The sequence below is a fragment of the Hemitrygon akajei genome, chromosome 5 (assembly GCF_048418815.1).
Source record: "Hemitrygon akajei chromosome 5, sHemAka1.3, whole genome shotgun sequence".
NCBI classification, from domain to species: Eukaryota; Metazoa; Chordata; class Chondrichthyes; order Myliobatiformes; family Dasyatidae; genus Hemitrygon; species Hemitrygon akajei.
In genome coordinates, this window is record NC_133128.1 from 73,644,330 (window position 1) to 73,666,746 (window position 22,417).

General features: G+C 41.4%; 1 protein-coding gene across 7 annotated transcripts in view; it reads left to right on the forward strand.

Annotated features, from left to right (window-relative positions):
- frmpd4 (FERM and PDZ domain containing 4) overlaps positions 1-22,417 on the forward strand; it is a 785,950-nt gene that overhangs the window by 435,756 nt on the left and 327,777 nt on the right. For all 7 annotated transcript variants that reach the window (XM_073045767.1, XM_073045775.1, XM_073045768.1 and 4 more), the window contains exon 2: positions 17,294-17,410. In XM_073045767.1, the coding sequence (XP_072901868.1) occupies positions 17,294-17,410 (117 nt within the window). The remainder of the gene's footprint in view (positions 1-17,293; positions 17,411-22,417) is intronic.

A 22,417-nucleotide genomic window follows, 5' to 3' on the forward strand; every position in this document is an offset into this window, starting at 1 on the left:
CTTGGCTATTCATCAAATTAGACTGACCTAACCCAATTCAGTGAACACTGGGTTTGTAATTAATTTAATTTTCAATTTGTAGGGCAAAATAAAAGGTAATAGAGAAGTGTTTTTTTGTGAAGGATTAAACAAAATCCATTCAGAAAATACATGGTAAGATTGAGTATTAGGTTTTAAATCAACACTCAAATATCTGACTTTATTTTGCATTATTCCAACAAGTGTTAGTATTTTTTATATATTTGCTGCTGTTCAATTGGTTTGCCTTCATCAATTGCAAAATGTTGAAAGGTGCAGGTTCAGAATTGATGGCTACAACATTTATTGGATTAAACACACTTTTCTTGCAGTAGTAGCCAATTCAAGCTAAATAATTGTTTCTATTGACAGTCACATTATATTTGTCAGATAGGATGATGAAAAACTAATGATTTTCATTGGCTAGTTTATACTTACATTTATTTTCCTTTTATCTTGCTCTTTACTGAATAAAAATGAGTAGCATGGACTCATGATGTCAGTCATTTTTCATGAAAATCTTGGTTATTATTTCCCTTGCAGCTCACCAACCCTGGATAAAATGAGGCAGGGATTCTGTTTCTGTCTGCCTGTTTGGCATAGTGTATTGAAGAAAGAAGAGCTGCCCCAGTTATTTATCTGGCCCATCAAAGCCTCAGTAAATTCCATGTACACTCGGTGGCCACATTATTGGGTACCCTTTAGAAACCGGTATGATCTTCTGCTGCTGAAGTCCATCCACTTCAAGGTTCAACGTGTTGTGTGTTCATAGATTCTCTTCTGCACAGCACTGTTGTAACACCTGGTTGCTTGAGTTACTGTTACCTTCCTGTAGCTTGAACCAGCCTGGTCATTCTCCTCTGCTCTTTTCTCTTTAACAAGGCATTTTTGCCCACAGAACTGTGGCTTACTGGATGTTCTTTGCCTTTTGCACCACTTTCTGTAGACTCAAGAGATTGTTGTGCATGAAAATCCCAGGAGATCAGCAGTTTTCTGAGATACTCAAACCACCCAGTCTGGCACCAACAATTACTACTTGACCATGCCTTATGCTTTGATGCATTAAGTTGCTGCCACATGATTGGCTGATTAGATATTTCCATTAGCGAACATTACCTAAACAAGTGGCCACTGAGTGAGTGTATTCTGAATCATAATGATCAGGAAAGTTTCTTTTTTTTTGCATTTCTGAGTTGGTTAATTTTGCCTCCAAACCAAATGGGCAATCCTATCCCTAACCCTAACCCTAAAGTCTATTGGGCAAAGGTTATGGAAAATCAGATAGATTCTCCTAATAGCTAAACTGAAGTTTTTAGGGGAAAATTGGAATGTGGATATTAGATTTCAGCGTTTTCTATAAGAAACCACAACCAAAGGAGTTGAATGACTTCAGACCTGTTGCCTTGACGTCGCACGTGATGAAGACCATGGAGCGGCTGATAATACAGAATCTGAGGCCACAAACCAGGCACGCCCAGGATCCTCTTCAGTTTGCATATAAGGAGAAGGTGGGAGTGGAGGATGCTATCACGTATTTGCTGCACAAATCACTCTCTCACCTAGAGGGGGTCAGTTGTGCTGTGAGGATTACATTCCTTGACTTCTCTAGTGCCTTTAACACCATCCAGCCCAAGATCTTAAGGCACAAACTAACGGAGATGGGAGTAGACTCTCACATGGTGGATTGGATAGTGGACTACTTGACAGATAGACCTCAGTATGTGCGGTTGGGAGACTGTAGGTCTGACACGGTGGTCAGTAGCACAGGAGCGCCGCAGGGAACCGTACTCTCTCCGGTCCTGTTCACCCTGTACACATCAGACTTCCAATATAACTCGGAGTCCTGCCATGTGCAGAAGTTCGCTGATGACACGGCCATAGTGGGGTGTGTCAGGAATGGACAGGAGGAGGAGTATAGGAAACTGATACAGGACTTTGTGATATGGTGCAACTCAAACTACCTGCGTCTCAATATCACCAAGACCAAGGAGATGGTGGTGGACTTTAGGAGATCTAGGCCTCATATGGAGCCAGTGATCATTAATGGAGAATGTGTGGAGCAGGTTAAGACCTACAAGTATCTGGGAGTACAGTTAGACGAGAAGCTAGACTGGACTGCCAACACAGATGCCTTGTGCAGGAAGGCACAGAGTCGACTGTACTTCCTAAGAAGGTTGGCGTCATTCAATGTCTGTAGTGAGATGCTGAAGATGTTCTATAGGTCAGTTGTGGAGAGCGCCCTCTTCTTTGTGGTGGCGTGTTGGGGAGGAAGCATTAAGAAGAGGGACGCCTCACGTCTTAATAAGCTGGTAAGGAAGGCGGGCTCTGTCGTGGGCAAAGTACTGGAGAGTTTAACATTGGTAGCTGAGCGAAGGGTGCTGAGTAGGCTACGGTCAATTATGGATAACTCTGAACATCCTCTACATAGCACCATCCAGAGACAGAGAAGCAGTTTCAGCGACAGGTTACTATCGATACAATGCTCCTCAGACAGGATGAAGAGGTCAATACTCCCCAATGCCATTAGGCTTTACAATTCTACCGCCAGGACTTAAGAACTTTTTAAAAGCTATTATTAATGCTTTTTGAGATAGTGATTTAGATGCATATCATATTTTTTACTGAGTTAAGTATTGTATGTAATTAGTTTTGCTACAACAAGTGTATGGGACATTGGAAAAAAAGTTGAATTTCCCCATGGGGATGAATTAGGTATCTATCTATCTATCTATCTATCTCCTTGGTCAACTCTTATCAAGCTTATGAACTTTTCCTTGGATACTGGTGATCTTAGCAGTGTATCCAATAAAGGATGGAAGGAAAAAGAAATGAGAAAGTTTACTTTTTTTAACACATTTCATATGAAACAATAGTCACAACATGGTGACAGTCACTCCAATTCAAACATAATTACTTAGAAACTAATTATATTTAAAATTGAAAATGAATCTTGAGATGCTCACACATTCTTCAGATTTTGTTTCATTGAAGTGGCGCTTCAAATGGATATAATTTGACGTGTGAGATTAATGTTACTAATTTATTTTTCACCGAGTAGCTAAAATCCCTGGTAGGCTATTACAAACAGTAGCAGTGAACCAGTTTGGGCATTTTGTTTCTGTATTTATTATCCCTTAGGATATTTTCCAGATTGCTTGTTAAAGGCATTCTCAGTACACTTCAGATATCTGTATTCATTTTGTGTAGAGCATTCCGCAATAGCCCATGCTTCTCAACAGAGTTTGAGTCAAAGTTTCAACTTCCAAATGTTTGCCTCTGTTACTTCTGTTCTCATTACATCACTTCCTGAGTGACTCAGAACTTTGTTAAGCGTATGAACGGTAAATGGAAATAAGATCGCGCATTGCTCTTTCCTTTAAGATTTCATTGACTGGGTTTAAGAGTATTTTGCAGGCCTACTTATCTCATTGAATAACTCGTGAACTGTTGGATCTGTGCAGATTAGAAGGAAACCACTTAGCTGGTAATTTATCAAATTTGGCTCTGGTGAATGAAAGCATTTACAGTGGGTAGACTTCAACCTGACTCACTGGTGGAAATGGGCAATATCACTGTTAAGGTGGTAACGTAGCGCATGTGGTCTGATAGAATCTCCAGTCCAATAGATGAGAATGTAAAACAAGCTTATTCTTTGTAGCTGAAACAGTTGCAGGCATCGTTTAAAATGCAAAGTGTGGTCACACATCCACACTAGTGAGTGTGGCAAAGAGGACAGTGATGTTAACTTTAAGTTGTAGGGATTGGACTAGTGAAAGTTTCCTCTCTCCTCTGCCAGCTCTGGATTGCCCACCCCCAAGTGCATTCCCCCACTTGCACTCATGTGACTCGCAGTTTTGGGGCAGGTAGTTGACCTGACATTGGTCAGGAAGGTTAGTCATTTTTGATGGTCAATCAAGATAAAATCAGACCAGTGTAAAATGAGGAAGATATAAGTGAGGAGATGAGATGCAAACTGACATTGAATTGGTTACACTTTTAGAATTCTACATTTCAGTGTTTGTGTTCTGGGAGCTGCAGTGGGGTAATTTTTTGTTTTTCTGTGCACACTTGGAGAAAACTATGACAGCTGACATAGCCAAGCCCCAGGCTTTGCCAGCTATCAAACAGAGTGTGACATCAATGATGTCAGAGAATGCTTCTAAACGTGTTCGATAATCAGAAACATTAATAACTATTAAAAATGAACTGATAAAATCTTAAAAGCACTTTTTAAAAATTGAAACCATTAAGCAAACTCAATTAATTCAAAAATTAAATTACTTTGCATTTACCCGCTGTCTCACAGTATTACAATAAATGGATTCAGTGTGCCTAGTCAAGATACCATCAGCAGATTCCTGAAACTGAAGGAATATTTGCACATTTCTACCCTACTGCTGGATTCCAGAGTCAGAAAATCCCTGGCCAAGAACAAGCAGAGGGTCTGTGGCTTAATTATTTATGTAGGAATCCCAAGCCTGCATTGTTGGGTGAAGTTGTCAATAAGCATGCTGGAAGTTCAGACTTCACACACAAAATGCTGGAGGAACTCAGCAGGTTAGGCAGCATCTATGGAAAAGAATAAACAGTCAATGTTCTGGGCTGAGGCCCTTCATAAGGACTAGAAAGGAAGGGGGAAGACATCAGAAAAAGAAGGTGGGCGAGGGGAAGGAGTACAAGCTAGACAGACAGACAGACATACTTTATTGATCCCGAGGGAAATTGGGTTTCGTTACGGTCACACCAACCAAGAATAGTGTTGAAATATAGCAATATAAAACCATAAATAATTAAATAATAATAAATAAATAATGCCAAGTGGAAATTAGTCCAAGACCAGCCTATTGGCTCAGGGTGTCTGACACTCCAAGGGAGGAGTTGTAAAGTTTGATGGCCACAGGTAGGAATGACTTCCTATAACGCTCAGTGTTGCATCTCAGTGGAATGAGTCTCTGGCTGAATGTACTCCTGTGCCTAACCAGTACATTATGGAGTGGATGGGAGTCATTGTCCAAGGTGGCATGCAACTTGGACAGCATCTTCTTTTCAGACACCACCGTCAGAGAGTCCAGTTCCATCCCCACAACATCAGTGGCCTTACGAATGAGTTTGTTGATTCTGTTGGTGTCTGCTCCCCTCAGCCTGCTGCCCCAGCACACAACAGCAAACATGATAGCACTGGCCACCACAGCCTCGAAGAACATCCCCAGCATCGTCCGGCAGATGTTAAAGGACCCCTCAGTCTCCTCAGGAAATAGAGACGGCTCTGACCCTCCTTGTAGACAGCCTCCGTGTTCTTTGACCAGTCCCATTTATTGTCAATTCGTATCCCCAGCTATTTGTAATCCTCCACCATGTCCACACTGACCCCTTGGATGGAAACAGGGGTCACCGGTGCCTTAGCCCTCCTCAGGTCCACCACCAGCTCCTTAGTCTTTTTCACATTAAGCTGCAGATGATTCTGCTCGCACCATGTGACAAAGTTTCCCACCGTAGCCCTGTACTCAGCCTCATCTCCCTTGCTGATGCATCCAACTATGGCAGAGTCATCAGAAAACTTCTGAAGATGGCAAGACTCTGTGCAGTAGTTGAAGTCCGAGGTGTAGATGGTGAAGAGAAAGGGAGACAGGACAGTTCCCTGTGGAGCCCCAGTGCTGCTGACCACTCTGTCTGACACACAGTGTTGCAAGCGCATGTACTGTGGTCTGCCAGTCAGGTAATCAATAATCCATGACACCAGGGAAGCATCCACCTGCATCACTGTCAGCTTCTCACCCAGCAGAGCAGGGCGGATGGTGTTGAACGCACTGGAGTAGTCAAAAAACATGACCCTCACAGTGCTCGCCGGCTTGTCCAGGTGGGCGTAGATATGGTTCAGCAGGTAGACGATGGCATCCTCAACTCCTAGTCGGGGCTGGTAAGCGAACTGGAGGGCATCTAAGTGTGGCCTAACCATAGGCCGGAGCTGCTCTAGAACAAGTCTTTCCAGGGTCTTCATGATGTGGGAGGGCAATGCCACCGGTCTGTAGTCTAGGTGAAGGCAAGTAGATGGAGGAGGGGGGAATCAAGTAAGACACTGGGAGGTAATAGGCGAGAGAGGTAAAGAGCTAGAGTAGAATAGATCTGATAGGAGAGGAGAGTGGAACATGGGAGAAAAGGAGGGAGGAGAGGCACCAGGAGGAGGGGATAGGCAGGTGAGGCAAAAAACAGTAAGCCAGGGAATTAAAGAAGAGGTTCAGGTTAGGTTAGGTTGTTAAAATCCAGATATAAAAAAAACATATCTGCAAGTTATAATTTACAACAATTAATCCATTAGTGGAGAGAGGTTAAAACTGGGTAAAGGGGATGTTCAGTTACTGTGTTTTTTATTCTAAAAGTTGAACAACAATAGTAAATAATGCTGTTCTCTGTTACCCTATCCATCTGTGCATAACATTAGTGTATAATAGCCATAACATATTTATGATCTTGATCTTATCTCCAGTTTCAGTTCTGTGAATGTTCTATGTCAGTTTCAGATTTCTTGAGTTCAACATTCATCTGTTATTATATCATGTAAAAGCTGTGAACCTATAGATTGGAACTAATCTTACCAGATTAGTTTTAGTCTCTTTTCATTGCGATCTGAAAATTACTTGTATCCTTTCAAAACAAATTATTTAACTTACAGAAGTTGAGACCTCGACAGAATGAATAAATTATGTCAATGTTCTAAATCATCACACCTCTTAGCTTCAATCTATACTTCAGGATGTCAAGACTTGTGCAGCCCAGTGCATTTCAGTGGAGGAAATAAACTACTGGAGGCCTGGTAGGAATTTTAGTTAAAAGGAGGTGTGTTATAAGGCAACTACCACATGGTTGGAGGATGTGTACAGAGTCAAAGGTGTGTCTGGTGAGGATTGCACAGGTTGAAGCTGCAGTGGCTGAACGTGATGCAGAGGATGCCCAGGAGCAGGACATAGGCACCATTAGGGAGGAGTGTTGATGTGCATTCACATTGGTTGGGGATGAAAGAATTGGTAGACAAAGGTGAAGATTTTCTGTCTGGTCTATCGTGTTGACTATGTAGTCTGCAGAATTAGAGTGATGGTCAAATAAAGTTCCAAGAATGGTTGGAATAAGATAGAATTCAGGGAAAGCTTTTCTGTTAGATGGAACTGGGAAGTAATCATATGGAAAATAACATCTCCTCCTCGCTGGCAATCAACACCTCAATAATACATACTTAGCCTACTGCTCTACTCTCTCGATACCCACTGTGCTGTGGCTAGGCTCAGCTCTAATGCCATCTATAAATTAGCCCATGACACAACTATTGTTGGCAGCACTTCAAATAGCAATGAGGAGGCATACAGGAGTGAGATAGATCTGCTGGTTGAGTGGTGTCGTAGCAACAACTTTGCCCTCAATGTCAGTATATATACTTCATGTAATTTACAGTTTTTATTATTATGTATTGCACTGTATTTTGTCCATAAAACAAACAAACTTCATGACAGACTGAATGACAGTGATAGTAAACCTGTTTCTGATTCTGAAGTGGACAACCTAGAATCAAGAATAACTATAAGAATGGAATGAATCTGCAGGCTGGAGGAACCGATCAGCGACCAATGACAAGGTTACAACAGTCCTTGACAAAAGAAAATGATGGCTTCAGCAGTCTTTGAAATTTCCATCCAGGCATCAGGTGTGACAAAGTTAAGGTTGGGGAAGGTGATGCAGCATTGTTCTTGTGTCAGGCATGTCTATCCTGCATTCTTTACAAAACCAAATGGCCCCAGGTCTGGTAGTGTTTCAACTGGAAACACTTGTGCTTCAATAATTACATTTGTTCTCTGGAAAGGAGCCACTATAAACTTGTTCCCTCATCAGCGGTTCTTCTAGCATTAAACATGCAGCTGGTGGTAACAATAGATCACAGGATCAGTGCACAGATATGGCTATCTTTTGCCTCCTGGCTCAGTGAACACTTTACCTCATTTATAAAATGTAGATTGATGACACCATTAAGATAGCTGACGGTGTAATGACTGTGAAGCCATTAAAGTCCACTGTTAAAACCAAACTAATTCCGAGATTTATGTAATTGATTCATGCCGGATTATGAGAATTGTTGATCTCCAAGCTCTGGAAATAGGTTAAATGTACAGTTCTTTAATTTGTTGGGCACAAAAAAATCTACTTCCTCTCTGGGCCGGTTTTATACTCACATTGATTCTGCACTCCTCTTGAGATGTAATTTTTGTCTGTTTGAAATTTATTTAGGTTTACATTATTGTTTTCTGCCTCCATAAGAAATCAGAGCAGTAATGTCTCTGACGTATCGTCTGATTTTTAAAATAACAAGTTCCAGATGTGAAAGTATATTATATCCTCTTGTTAATCCAAGACCACTGATGTGCTCACTGCCTTCTGTCACTTAATGTCACATATGAGTTGGAAACCAATAACAACTGGTCTGTGAAAGAAAAACAGATTAGGAAGTAACCTGCAGTAGCAAGATACAGCAATCCCAGAGTGAAAGATTCTTTTTTTGTTTCTTTCATTTGTGATGGGACCTCTTTGTGATTTTGATAATATATTTCTTTAAAGTCAATTATTGGGAATATTAAGTACACTTAGTTGTTCTATGCGTGACATTGGCTTTGGTACTTGTATAACTACAGGTTATATAGGTGTGTACCAAGGAACAGTGAAAAGCTTTGTTTTGCATGCTATCCAGACTGATCGTGCCATGCATATTTACATCAATGTAATGAAAGGAAGCAGAATGCAGAGTACAGCATTACAGTTGCAGAAGAGTGTTGTGTAGGTAAACAAATGAAGTGCAAGAGTCACGACGAGGTAACTGGGAGACCGAGAGTTCCTCTCCTAGTGTATGATAGTTCCACTCAAGAACCTTTTAACTGTGCAATAGACATTGACTCTGAGTTTGATGGTACATGTTCTCGAGTTTTTCTATCTTCTACCTAATGGCAGAGGGCAGAAGAGAGAATCATCGGGTTCACAATAGGGTCCTTCATTATGTTAACTGCTCTCCATACGCAACAGGAAGTGTAGACGGAGTTAATGGAAGAGAGACTCTACATTGATGTACAGTGTATTCATTGACAGACTGCAAGGCATTGGGCCAAACAGGGATATTTTGCAATTTACTGAAGACCAGGCTCTCTATCATCATTATTTCCACTTTAGATCAGTTGTAACATCCGAAAACAGAGGTCACAGGTATAAATCAAATGAGGAATTTAGGAGAACCTTAGAGTGGTGAGGCTGCAAAGCCTGCCATCGTGTTGATGTCATGGTGTGCTTTCAGAGGACAGGTCTGGACCCAAGTGCAGAGGAACAGAGGCCCTCAGTCACGGGAAGCACGGACAGCTCGAACCCAGGAGCTGTGGGTGACAGCATCGCAACTCGTCCCAGGAGCGGAGGAATGGCAGGATCCCCAGGAAGAGATGGAAGCAAGAGGTTTGACATTGGGATACCAACAGAGCCTTGAAAGAGTGACTGAGGAACATCATGAGACAATTCATTCTCTCCAATACAATAACTCCGCTAAGGCACTGAACGAGAGTCCTCTTTAAATAATCATAGACTGCGGGAAACAATTAACTTGACAAGATTAATCCAAAAGCACAAAAGCTTATCAACTCCAGTTAAGGTAATGATTAGTAAATACAAGTGCTCAAGATCTGTGGAAGCTCAATGCTCTGTGGCAAACTGCAGAGGCCACAGGGCTCTTGACAATTGAGTGACTGATGCAAACAGCTTGTCTTCATTTATTCCTCTCCAACTGCCCTTGAGTAGGTGGTGGTGAGCTACCCTCTTAGCCAGCTGTTGTCCTTCTTCTGAAATTAGTCCCACATTGCCATCAGACCCAAGAGCGATCAATGATGGGCAATATAGGCCCAAGTCAGGGTGAAGAAGAACGTGGGTACATTTAAAGGAAAATTTGAAAAGTATGAATCCTGCACACATTACTTTTTACTTGTTGAAGAAAGATCTTTGTGCTGCCTATCCGTCAACATAATTGCCTTCTGTTCATTGAAATCAAGGCTCAGGACATACAAAAAAAACTAGAGCCACTCTGCTGAAATTGGTGCCTGTAAAAATTCATGAAGTCAAGGTGCTGCAGATTTTAGAGGAACTGGTCTGCTGATCTTGGTGGTGTTCGCACAAAACTTTAAACTTCAAAACTTGTGGAATACAGTGGATTCCAGTTAATTGAGCCACCAATTAATCAGGGCTGCAGCTTATTTGGGACAATTCTTAAAGAACAGAAGCAAATTGAGTAAATAGCTGGGATTCCATTAGCTTATTTGGGACTTTATGCCACTGAATTGGGGCAGGAGACTTGTCAAACATTTTCTAACTAGTGTCAGTCACGTCCATGTCACTTGACTATTAGACACTACACTGTGCTTACAGCAAGTAATAAATAGTGAGACAATTCAGAACAGTTTTTCTTGCTGGAGATGCTAGAAAGGGCTGGGAGTGAAAATGAAACTATTTCCCTACTTAAACAGGCTAGGAACTATGAAGAATTTGTAGGTATCAGCAGTCATGTTGAATATTGCAATTAAGATGAAGATTTGGTGGATGCAATCCTAAAAAGCATTGTATGAAGGTAGTGTTACGAACCCCGTAACTAGGTCACTTACCAGCAAAGATAGAGAGGTCCGTTGAAGTCTGATGGTACTATTTTTAACAGTATTTATTAGTAAAAATACACAAAAATAATATCAATGCAAATATACAGATAATATACGTCGTCAATACTAAATCTAAAAGTGCGGGTATAATAATAATCAATAAGAAATAAGCTCTATCGTTGTCTAGGGGATAATGTATTGTCCGATGGAAATATAAAAGTCACTCAGTTCATGCAGGCTGCAGCCTTTGGGGACCGCTGGGTTTGCAATGGTTGGAGAGAGAGAGAGGTTTGGGAGAAAAACTTGCCGATTCCTTTTATGATTTCGATCCGTCGGGAGTCCCGTTGGTGTGGCCGTTCACTTGTGGCCTCTCCTTTAGCTAAAGCCGTTCTTCTGTGGTGAGCCCGTCAATCCCAGGCAAGGGAAGGATGCACACGAGCCCCCCACCGGCTGTCGCTATTAAACGCTGTCACGGGATTTCTAGCGTTTCTCCTGGTGCGTCTAAAGGGGTTGTTCCCCAGACCCTCTTTTATCCTTACTCACGGGGTCTCAGATGTCAGTCAGGTTGGGATGATGCAATCCCTCAACCAGCCCACTCTGGTCATCCCCTGAGGGGCTTCAATGAATAGTACAGTACTCAATACACAATCCCGTCTCCAAGAGACAATGGCCATTATCAGTGGCTTTGTTTCGCTGAGGCCAGGACACATTCCAAACCTTGTGGATTCTGCGTGTCTCTCTCTCATTTCCTGGGTCCCAGACCCGAATTAATAGCGATCTTGCGATTCTCAAAAAGGAGGGGGCGACTTTGTACCCTTCGGCCCCTCAGAGTTGCGGCACATTCGTAACAGTAGTCCATTCTCTACGTTAGGTGCCTGTGCTAATTTTGTTCACTTACAGTCAATCAAAAGAACACGGCAGGGTACACTGGATGAATTCCTTCCTCAAGAACTATTAGGAACTAATACATAAATTTATAGGACTGTAGTAGTTTTGTTAGTGTTTTAATTTATTCTGTATTGCATTTGAATACATAATTCATTACTCAGCTAAATGGTAGCTTGTCTTTTTTATACCTTTTTAACTATCTTCATGAAACATCAGCTAATTAGGGCAGTGGCTTAATTGGACCAAAAATGTACTGGTCCCGACATGTCCCAATTAACTGGAATCCACTACATTTCTTTTTTTTCAATTGTCCAGTTTGTTTTCTCCTCTATCACAATTGAGTTTTATCTATCCTGGATGTTTGAAGATCCTCTCAATACCACTGTAATCTAATCAGTTAATCTTATTCACCTTTTATGTTAAACTTACTTCACAGTTAATGCTCATTTTATATTCTTTTTCATACCTCAATGTTTACATTTTATACTGTGAAATATATATTTCTGACTGTGCAACCTTGCAACAATAATTTCCTTAGGGATAAATAAAATCTTATCTTATCTTATTCTGACCTAATATGAAACGAACACAGGAGCAAAATGAAACTAAAGTGAATAGGGTTAATGTGCAACTTCACCATGATCAAAGCTGAATGTCAGAATACTCTGCTGTCTGTTGTTGCTTGCCGAACAGAAGGTGGTGCTTCCCTACGTATTTTTAAGGAAGCAATGATTATCACAAATTAATTGTTAGAAATGGACTTCACTAGCCCAAGCACAGTGATACAAACGTCAGTTCAAGGGGCAACTTAACAACCTCTTGCTAAAAATAAGTCTAATAAAGAGTGTACAGAACCCGTATGAAATATGTTACACTCAATAAGAATTTAAAACAGAATTTTTATTAGTTAGTGGTTGGAAATTCATGAGACCAGTTAACAGTGCTCGTTCAAGCTTGGCCTTCAGATATTAAAACTGAAGTAAGTTATAGACCTATGTGCACATGCTGTCAAATGTAATGTCCTGGTCCTGACTGACAAATGTGATATCCTAGTTCTGTTAGTTCAGTCGCTCAGTGTACTGCACATGGAGCCCATGCTCAACACTTTGCCTCTTGAATCTTGCATTGGCTAGATGAGGCACAGGATCTATGACTATTGATTTCAATGAGAATTAGAAAACAAAGGGTTTTATTTTGTTTTATAAAGTCATTTCATATTCCCTTTATGATTTAATTACATATATTATATATGGGTTTTTTTTCAATGTTGTTTTATCCTTATGAGTCTCTGCATGCAAGAGATTTTCTAAAACCTACTTGTTCAGTTGCTGCTCAAGCATTTAGTAAAACTCCAGCACTTGCTGGCTGTCAAAGGCTATACACTACACTACATGGCCGAGTCCATGAAACCATTGAGATCACATGATAGCCCTTCAGGATGCAGATGGCCATTGAGATTGACCTTCCATCTGCAAGCTAGTAAAGCACAGGGATAATAGAACACACATAATATTCTGGAGGAACTCAGCAGGTCAGGCAGCATCTATGGAAATGAACAATGTTTCAGGCCAAGACCCTTCTTCAGGACTAGACCAGAAAGACTTGCCCCAAAGATCTGATGTGCCTTCTAAAGAAAATGGAGTTCCAAATGCTAATTAGAAAAGTGTACAATTTATTGTCGTCTCTTTAACTACCGCTTTTGATTTTAGCATAATGTAAAAATCATCGTAGGATATGGTTTTGTTCTGGCCTAGTACTTTGGTAAAATGGTCAGTTTTAATAATTTACCAGTTAGAATACTGCAAGGTATCTCCGTGTACCTGATTCTTTGCCGGGTCATTCAGCTCCAAGTTGGCTCACCAAATGCAGCTCTGGGGAAGTCTCCCATCCATTTACTGACATACGTCCTGTCTATATCACCCCACCATCACCTCAATGTGAGACTTTTTTTTCTTTTCTTTTCCCCAGTCCATTTTCAACAAAGGGTTGTTGACTGAAACATTACTGTTTCCCTTTCTGCAAATGCTGCCCGGCTTGTTAGGTTGTCAGCATTTATTTTACTTTCATTTCTTACTATTGCTGTGGAGCAGATTCCACTTAGACTCCAGAGGTACAAATAAATACAAGACGTATTTATTACATAGACAAAAGTATGCAATGGAGGATCTCTGATATTCCGATTTAATTCCATAACTGAGCCAGAGAGTTCTAGACTCATACAACATAGAAATGGTCCTTTTGATCCATCATGCGTATACCAACTTCTTTGCTTATTTACACTATTGTACCGGTGTGTTACACGCAGCACTGCAATAACGACACGGAGTCGGTGAACTGCAGTTACAAAAGAAATTTATTCAAACTTTGCAGCCTCGCTTTAAAGCCTTCCTGATCCCACCCTCCTTGGGCGGGAATGCTGTAGGGGGCGCGTATTCACAGTCTCGTCCCGCGCGCGGGCTTTTCCCCTTGCTGGTGAGGCAGACTTGGCGCCCTCTTTGGGTCTGGCCTCAATGCCGGCCCGCGCCGATTTGTGAGCCGGTTCGAGTGTGCTGGGAAGTGGGTCGCCACACTATCCCAATTTGCCCATATTAGAATAGATGCCTTTTTATGTCTTTCTTCTATCTAGCAAACACCAGTTAAACATAGTTAATACTGATATGAACAAGCAAGAGTACTGCTGTTCAACAGGTGACCACTTTAGCCCTTCTATCTAGCCTTCCATGATATCAAAAACTTCAGATTGGCTAAAACAGGAACCCTTTATTCTCCGTAGTAACACCACTAGATCCTCTCACTGTGCATAAGATGATGAGATGCATTGATCGTGTGGATAGTCAGAGGCTTTTCCCCAGGGATGAAATGGCTAACACAAGAGGGCACAATTTTAAGGTGCTTGGAAGTAGGTACAGGGGAGATGTCAGGAGCACGGTTTTTACGCAGAGAGTAGTGAGTGCGTGGAATGGGCTGCCGGCGGCGGTGGTGGAGGCGGATATGATCGGGTCTTTTAAGGGACTCTGGATAGGTACATGCAGCTTAGAAAAATAGAGGGCTATGGGTAACCGTAGGCAATTTCTAAAGTAAGTACAGCATTTGGCACAGCATTGTGGGTGAAAGGGCCTGTATTGTGCCGTAGGTTTTTTATATTTCAATGTTTCAAAGACATCTAAGACATCCTGTGAGGCGCATGGCCTTGTGGTTAAGGCATTGGACTAGCGATCTGAAGGTCGTGAGTTCAAACCCCAGCCGAGGCAGTGTGTTGTGTCCTTGAGCAAGGCACTTAACCACACATTGCTCCGGTCCACCCAGCATGGGTACCAGCAAAATGCTGGGGGCTAACCTCGCGATAGACTGGTGTCCTATCCGGGGGAGGGGGCCTCGTACTCTCAGTCACTTCACAGCACAGAAACCGGCATAAGCACTGGCCTGATGAGCCTATAAGGCTCGGGACAGACTTTAACTTAACTAAGGCATCCTATATGTTCCACCCTTATCAAGATTTTAACTGGCTGAATGTTATGCTTTCTACTGCATTTTCTATAGGCATAGCTGAAATATTAAACTTCTTTCTTTCATGTATCCCATCATGCCTTGTGGCTAGATTATGTTCAAAGTCAAAATCAAGTTTATTGTCATATGCACAAGTACATTATGCAAATGCATAATAATAACCTACTTGCAGTGACACCACTGGCACATAAGATCAGAGATGAGACATTAGACCATAAATCCATAAGGCATATGAGCAGAGTTATGCTATTCAGCCCACTGACTCCACTGTGCCATTTTATCATGTCTAACATTAACCGAGAAAAACAATATATACAAGAAGAACATAATTCGTCTATTGTAGTGCAAAGTGGTCACAGTGCTGTAGTGGTTAGGGATGTGTAGGTTAGTTCAACAACTGAATGGTTGCAGGGAAGTAGCTTGAATTTGATAAGGTGCTTCGAATGGTTGGTCATGAAGCATACATCTCCTTCCTGAGAACTGACACGGATTCATTGTAATATGCTTCCTATCATAACAAGTCAACAATAAATGCCTTGGCTCTTCACTCCGTTCTGGAACGCCTGGACAATGAAGGTGCATACATCAGAATGTTCTTCATTGACTACAGCTTTCAACATTCAACACCATCTTTCCCACAAAGCTCATCATAAAGTTCCAAGACCTGGGTCTTACTATCCCCCTGTACAAATGATCCTTGATTGCCTCTCTGGCAGACCCTAGTCAGTATGGATTGGCAACAACATCTCCTCCACTCTCACCACCAGCACATGTGCACCACAAGGCTGTGTGCTTAGCCCTCTGTGTTTGTTAATTTATAATTATATATGTATGGCTAAGTGCAGCTCCAAGCCTGTTTTTAACTTTGGTGTCTGTTGGGTAAACAGTCGTCGTTTTGGACTGAGACTCTTCAGCAGGACCTGCTGAAGGGTCTCGACCCAAAATGTCAACTGTACTCTTTTCCACAGATGCTGCCTGGCCTGCTGAGTTCCTCCAGCATTTTGTGTGTGTTGTCAAGGTAGCATATGGTATCATATATGTACTTTGATAAATATTTCCTTTGAACTTTGAACTTGGTGCTGTGGCGTTTCAGGCTTCTGTACTTTGTGCCCAGTGGTAGCTGTGAGAAGATGGCATGGCCCAGATAGTGGCGATCTTTAATGATGGATGTTGCCTTTTTGAGCAATTTATATCAATTCACATTTTATTCGTAGAATATACTCATTTTAAACTGCAGTATGTATCATTAATTATTTAATACAATATAGTTATCCTACATAATGATGATAATATAGAAAAAGAACATTAGAGGCAGCTGCTGATGGTGAGCAAGTTTTAAAACCTGCCTCAGCACAAACCTATAGCAGACACCAATAATGAACAAAGATTCATTCCATCTGTTACAGTGGCTGCATAATAATTAAACAAAAAATAACATAAGCATTTTTATAAGGAGGTTGAAACTGGAAATTTGGTTGTTGCTGCCAACACTGATCAAGTTCTATGGAATAACATAAAGGCACAGTAAAGCTGTGCTTGATTTATGGCTTGTAATGGTTTGTAAAGTTGAAAGCAAACATATTAATCATTCTCAATTGTGCATATAATTCCACTGAAACATGTTAATCCTATTAGACAAATGCATTGAACTCCATTATGTTTGAAGGATGTGAACTTAGGCTTATGAAGCAACATTGTAATAAAACGTTAATGAAATCATATTATACGAAAATGAATTTGGTTTGGAAAAGATGGTATTTTCTTTATTAAAAATAACCAAGTAGTTAAACATCATGAAATATTTTTTGATAAGGTTTTTCAAAGGAAAGAAATGACTTGCATTTAGATATGGTACTTACAACTTGAGGCCATCCCGGAGCAATTAACAACCAATAAAGTGTTTTTGAAATGTAATGTAATTTCATGTAATGGTGAAAAAAAATTGCAGTTGTATGGCATTCTGTAGTTCTGTTGTATTTGAACAAACTTGGAAATTCTGGACTGTTTTTGATAGGCATCAATTTTATGTTCACTGGAAAGTTTGTTGAGATTATTCAATGATATTCTCCAAGAAAAGAACTGATAAGTTATTCTGCCACTTAATGATATTAGTATGTTATAGTTTATGGTGATCATTACATTAGGCTTTTTCATGGCCATTGTTGAGTGAAATCAGCAGTGAATAAAATTGATATTTGAACAAACTGTTTTTTAATTTCTAGCCACAGAAGCAAGTCTTCAGGCTGGTTGCCTTCTTCGCCCAGCTGGAACTGCTCTCAGGGGTTTCCCTATGGATGGGAGATGGCGACTAATAAGGACGGCAGAAGTTACTACATCAAGTAGGTTTAAAACCTTTTGTCTGGTTGCTGCATTCTTTCTTACTATAGACCTGATCTACAAAATATTGGAAACTTTGATCTCATTACTCCATGACTTGAAGCCCATCACCAACAGTAGAAAAACATGCATTTTCTGACTTTGTTTTCTATAGTTTGTTTTAATAAAGCAGTATTCATTATTCAGAGTCTGGATGCCGTGGCAAAGCCATACATTATAGCCCTTGAGAAGCTGGTGGTGAGCCACTGCCTTGAATTGTTGCAGTCTTTCCGGTCAGGGTACTTTCTCAGTGCTGTTTTGTCAGGAGTCCCAGGATTCAGATCCAGTGATGGTGGAAGGTCTGGGATTTGTTTCAAAGTCAGAACTTCCCTATGGATGGGAGACGGCGACTTGTGGAAAGAGAATGGAGGTGGTGGTGCCTTCTGCTTCCACTCCCCTGGGTGGTGGAGGTCAGAAGTTTGGGCCACATGGCTGTGGTGTTGAGAAGGAAAGATGTGTTGGGGAGGTGGAGAAATAAGAGTATTGAGCTCATTGAGATTATTATTCTTGTTGTCAGTTTGCTTGAATTAGTACTACAGCAAAGAATTAAGCAAAATCTTTGAATTTACCTAAGGGTAGTTGTTCATGACCAATATCCAACCCTGATAATATATGAATTTTCAGTTTAGCAACAATGCAACATCATACCAGCCTCGGGGTAACTGAACAAAGGGTTTTGACCACTGGTCAAGTATACTAAAGTCTGAGCCACTCAGCCAGAGACATTAGTACCACCTTAACCCTGGCAGCTTGGGAAATTTCGATGGAGGTAACTAAATAAGTCTGCAGTTAAAGAGAAATATTGGTAATGAAAACCATGAAACTACCAGGCAGCCAAAGAACCTATCATTCACTGTGGAAATGAAGTTTATCATGCTTATCAGATTTGGCCTATATTTGACTCCAGAGCAGCAATTCAGCGATAAAGAGGGATGTTAACATTTTATGGAACTGCAGATGTCAGAAGTGATATTCTGTCTGTTAAAATAACTTGTCTGATTTTAGCACTGACTGACTGACTGTCTGATCTTGAGTGACATCTTTTTAAATATCTACAATGTAAATCAAATATTTAAATGTCAAGATATACACTTTATTATGTATACCGTACACGTGCACGTTAATGCAGGTATCTAATCAGCCGATCGCGTGGTAGCAACTCAATGCGTAAAAGCATGGAGACATGGTCATTAGGCTCATATGTTGTTCAACATGAGAATGGGGAGAAAATATGATCAAAGTAACTTTGACTGGTGCCAGATAGGATGGTTTGGTTGTCTCAGAAACTGCTGATGCCCTGTGACTTACACACAGTAGAGTATATGCAGAATAGTGTGAAGAACAAAAAAAAAACATACAGTGGGTGGCAGTTCTGTGAGCAAAAATGCCTCTTAGCAAGAGAAGCCAGACTGCTTCAAGGTGACAGTACCTTAAATAATCACGCATTACAACAGTGGTGCGCAGAAGAGCATCGCTGAATGTACATCATGTCGATCCTTGAAGTGGATGGGCTACAGCAGCAAGTGACCATGAGCAAACACTCAGTGGCCACTTTAAGGACTCAATGGTTCGGGAACAGCTCTTCCCCTCTGCCATCTGATTACTGAATGGACATTGAACCCATGAAGACAACCTCACCAGTTTTTATTTCTATCTTTTTTGCCATATTTAATTTAACAATTTAATATATATATATATTTACTGTATATTTTCTCTGTCTATTATCATGTATTGTGTTGTACTGCTGCCACAAAATTTACAGATTTCATGAGATATGCCAGTGATAACAAACCTGATTCCGATTCCTTATTAGGTACAGGAGGTATCTTCCCTGATGTAAAAAGTACCAGATAAGGGATCTTGGTTTAATATTTTGCTTTCTTTTGATGTTTTTCCTTATTTATGATAATTATAGTCAGAGTCATTGGTAACAGAGTATGGAAACAGGCCCTTTGGCCCAACTCATCCATGCTAACCATTGTGCCCCCCCCCCAAGCCAGTCCCATTTGTCTGCATTTTGCCAATATCCCTCTAAACACCTCTCATCCACGTCCTTATCCAAGTATCTTTTAAATGTTGATATTGCAGCTACCTCATCACTTGGCAGCTTGTTCCTCAAACACATCACCCTTTGTGAGAAGCAGTTTTGCCCCTCAGGTCCCTTTTAATTCCTTCACCTTTCTCCTTCAGCCTACGGCCTCTTCCCTTCCCCCAGGAAAAGTACTCTGTGTGTTCACTCTTCATAATTTTATACATCTCTATATGGGCATCCCTCAATCGCCTCCATTCCAGGGAATAAAGTTCAAGTTGAACTATTTTTTAATTGCTTCTGTTTTAATATTTTGAAAGTCTCTGAATGTCAAAGCTAGTGACAGGTTTTACAGCTAGTTGAGCCCCATTCAGCTTTGCCATCTTGCAATGGCAGTGTCCCTGTTGCCACTGAGGTCACACCCTTGAACAGGCAAGGTTGCTTCGTCCGATCTGTAAGAGATACTGTAAGTGCAGGAATGTGGACAGTTCTTGTGTCCAACTCTATCCGTCCACTTTATTCCTCCACCTTCTCCCAACTCTGTTCTTTCCTAATGCAAAACTTATGACCTCTTTCTGCTGTCTCTTACCTCTAGCAGCTGTGGGTTTCTAAAGCCTACAGTGACTGGTAATTAATTTTTAATTAATGCTGGAGGATCTGATTGAGAATGGGCTGCATTCCAAGTCTCCTTGTTGAATCTAGTGCAGAGCAAACTGATAAATTCAGCAGTTCCCAATTCTGTCAGAGGGTGTATAAGTCCCAGACACACCAACATTTTGTATGTATTGCTTTATGTCTTGTTAATCTTGTCTTATTGCTTTTGATCCGTACCCTTTAGATTCCTCCATTGTTTCCTAGACCACAAGACCATTCGACATTGGACCAGAATTAAGCCATGTGGCCCATTGAGTCTGCTTCACCATTTCATCATGGTTGATCAAATTTTCCTCTCAGCCCCAATCTCCTGCCTCCTCCCCATGTCTCTTCATGCCCAAACCAATCAAGAATCCATCAACCTCTCTTAAATATACATAAAGATTTGGCCTCCGTAGTTGTCTGTGGCAAAGAATTCCACAGATTCACTACTCTTTGGCTAAAGAAATTCCTCCTCATCTCCATTCTAAAAGGATGTCCCTCCATTCTGAGGCTGTGTCCTCTGGTAGACTCTCCCACCTTGGAAAACATCCTCTCCACATCCACTCTATTAAGGCCTTACACCATACGATAGGTTTCAATGAGGTCACTCTTCACTCTGCTGAATTCGAGTGAATACTGACCCAGAGCTATCAAACGCTCTTCATATGGCATGCCATTCAATCCTGGAATCATTTTTGTGAGCTTCCTTTGAGGTCCAGGATGACTATTGTAACATTGCCCTTACGACATGCATTTTCTACCTCCTGTTTTATTTTGTAGGCCACATCCTTACTATTGTTTGGAGGTCTGTATGCAAGTCCCATCAGGGCCTTTTAACCCTTGCAGTTCCTTCACACTATCCACAATGATTCAACACCTTCTAGCCCTATGTCACCTCTTTCTAATGACTTGATTTCTTCCTTTACCAACAGAGCAATGCCGTCCCCTCTGCCTTCCTGCCTAACCTTTTGATACAATGCGTATCCTTGGACATTAAGCTCCCAGCTATAATCTTTCAGCCATAATTCAGTGATGCCTACAATATCATACATGCCAACTGTGACTGTTGCTGTAACTGTGCTACAAGTTCATCTCCTCGTTCCGTGTACTGCACGCATTCAAATGTAACACTTTCAGTCCTGTAGTTACCCTTTTTGATTTTGTACACCTTTAACATTGCAACTCATCCTGTTGACTGCAATGTTACCCTATCAGTAGCCTCTCCTCACTACACATTGCCTCTGTTTGTAAACCAGCTGCCTCATCTTCAGCACTATCATCCACCTTTCCTACAATACTTCTTGCATTGAAATATAGGCAGCTCAAGACACAAGTCACACCATGTTCAACCTTATGATTCCTGACTTTGTCTGAGGTCTTAACAACATCGTGTTGTTGTTCATCACGTGGTCGCACGTGATGAAGACCATGGAGCGGCTGATAATACAGAATCTGAGGCCACAAACCAGGCACGCCCAGGATCCTCTTCAGTTTGTGTATAAGGAGAAGGTGGGAGTGGAGGATGCTATCACGTATTTGCTGCACAAATCACTCTCTCACCTAGAGGGGGTCAGTTGTGCTGTGAGGATTACATTCCTTGACTTCTCTAGTGCCTTTAACACCATCCAGCCCAAGATCTTAAGGCACAAACTAACGGAGATGGGAGTAGACTCTCACATGGTGGATTGGATAGTGGACTACTTGACAGATAGACCTCAGTATGTGCGGTTGGGAGACTGTAGGTCTGACACGGTGGTCAGCAGCACAGGGGCGCCGCAGGGAACCGTACTCTCTCTGGTCCTGTTCACCCTGTACACATCAGACTTCCAATATAACTCGGAGTCCTACCATGTGCAGAAGTTCGCTGATGACATGGCCATAGTGGGGTGTGTCAGGAATGGACAGGAGGAGGAGTATAGGAAACTGATACAGGACTTTGTGATATGGTGCAACTCAAACTACCTGCGTCTCAATATCACCAAGACCAAGGAGATGGTGGTGGACTTTAGGAGATCTAGGCCTCTTATGGAGCCAGTGATCATTAATGGAGAATGTGTGGAGCAGGTTAAGACCTACAAGTATCTGGGAGTACAGTTAGACGAGAAGCTAGACTGGACTGCCAACACAGATGCCTTGTGCAGGAAGGCACAGAGTCGATTGTACTTCCTAAGAAGGTTGGCGTCATTCAATGTCTGTAGTGAGATGCTGAAGATGTTCTATAGGTCAGTTGTGGAGAGCGCCCTCTTCTTTGTGGTGGCGTGTTGGGGAGGAAGCATTAAGAAGAGGGACGCCTCACGTCTTAATA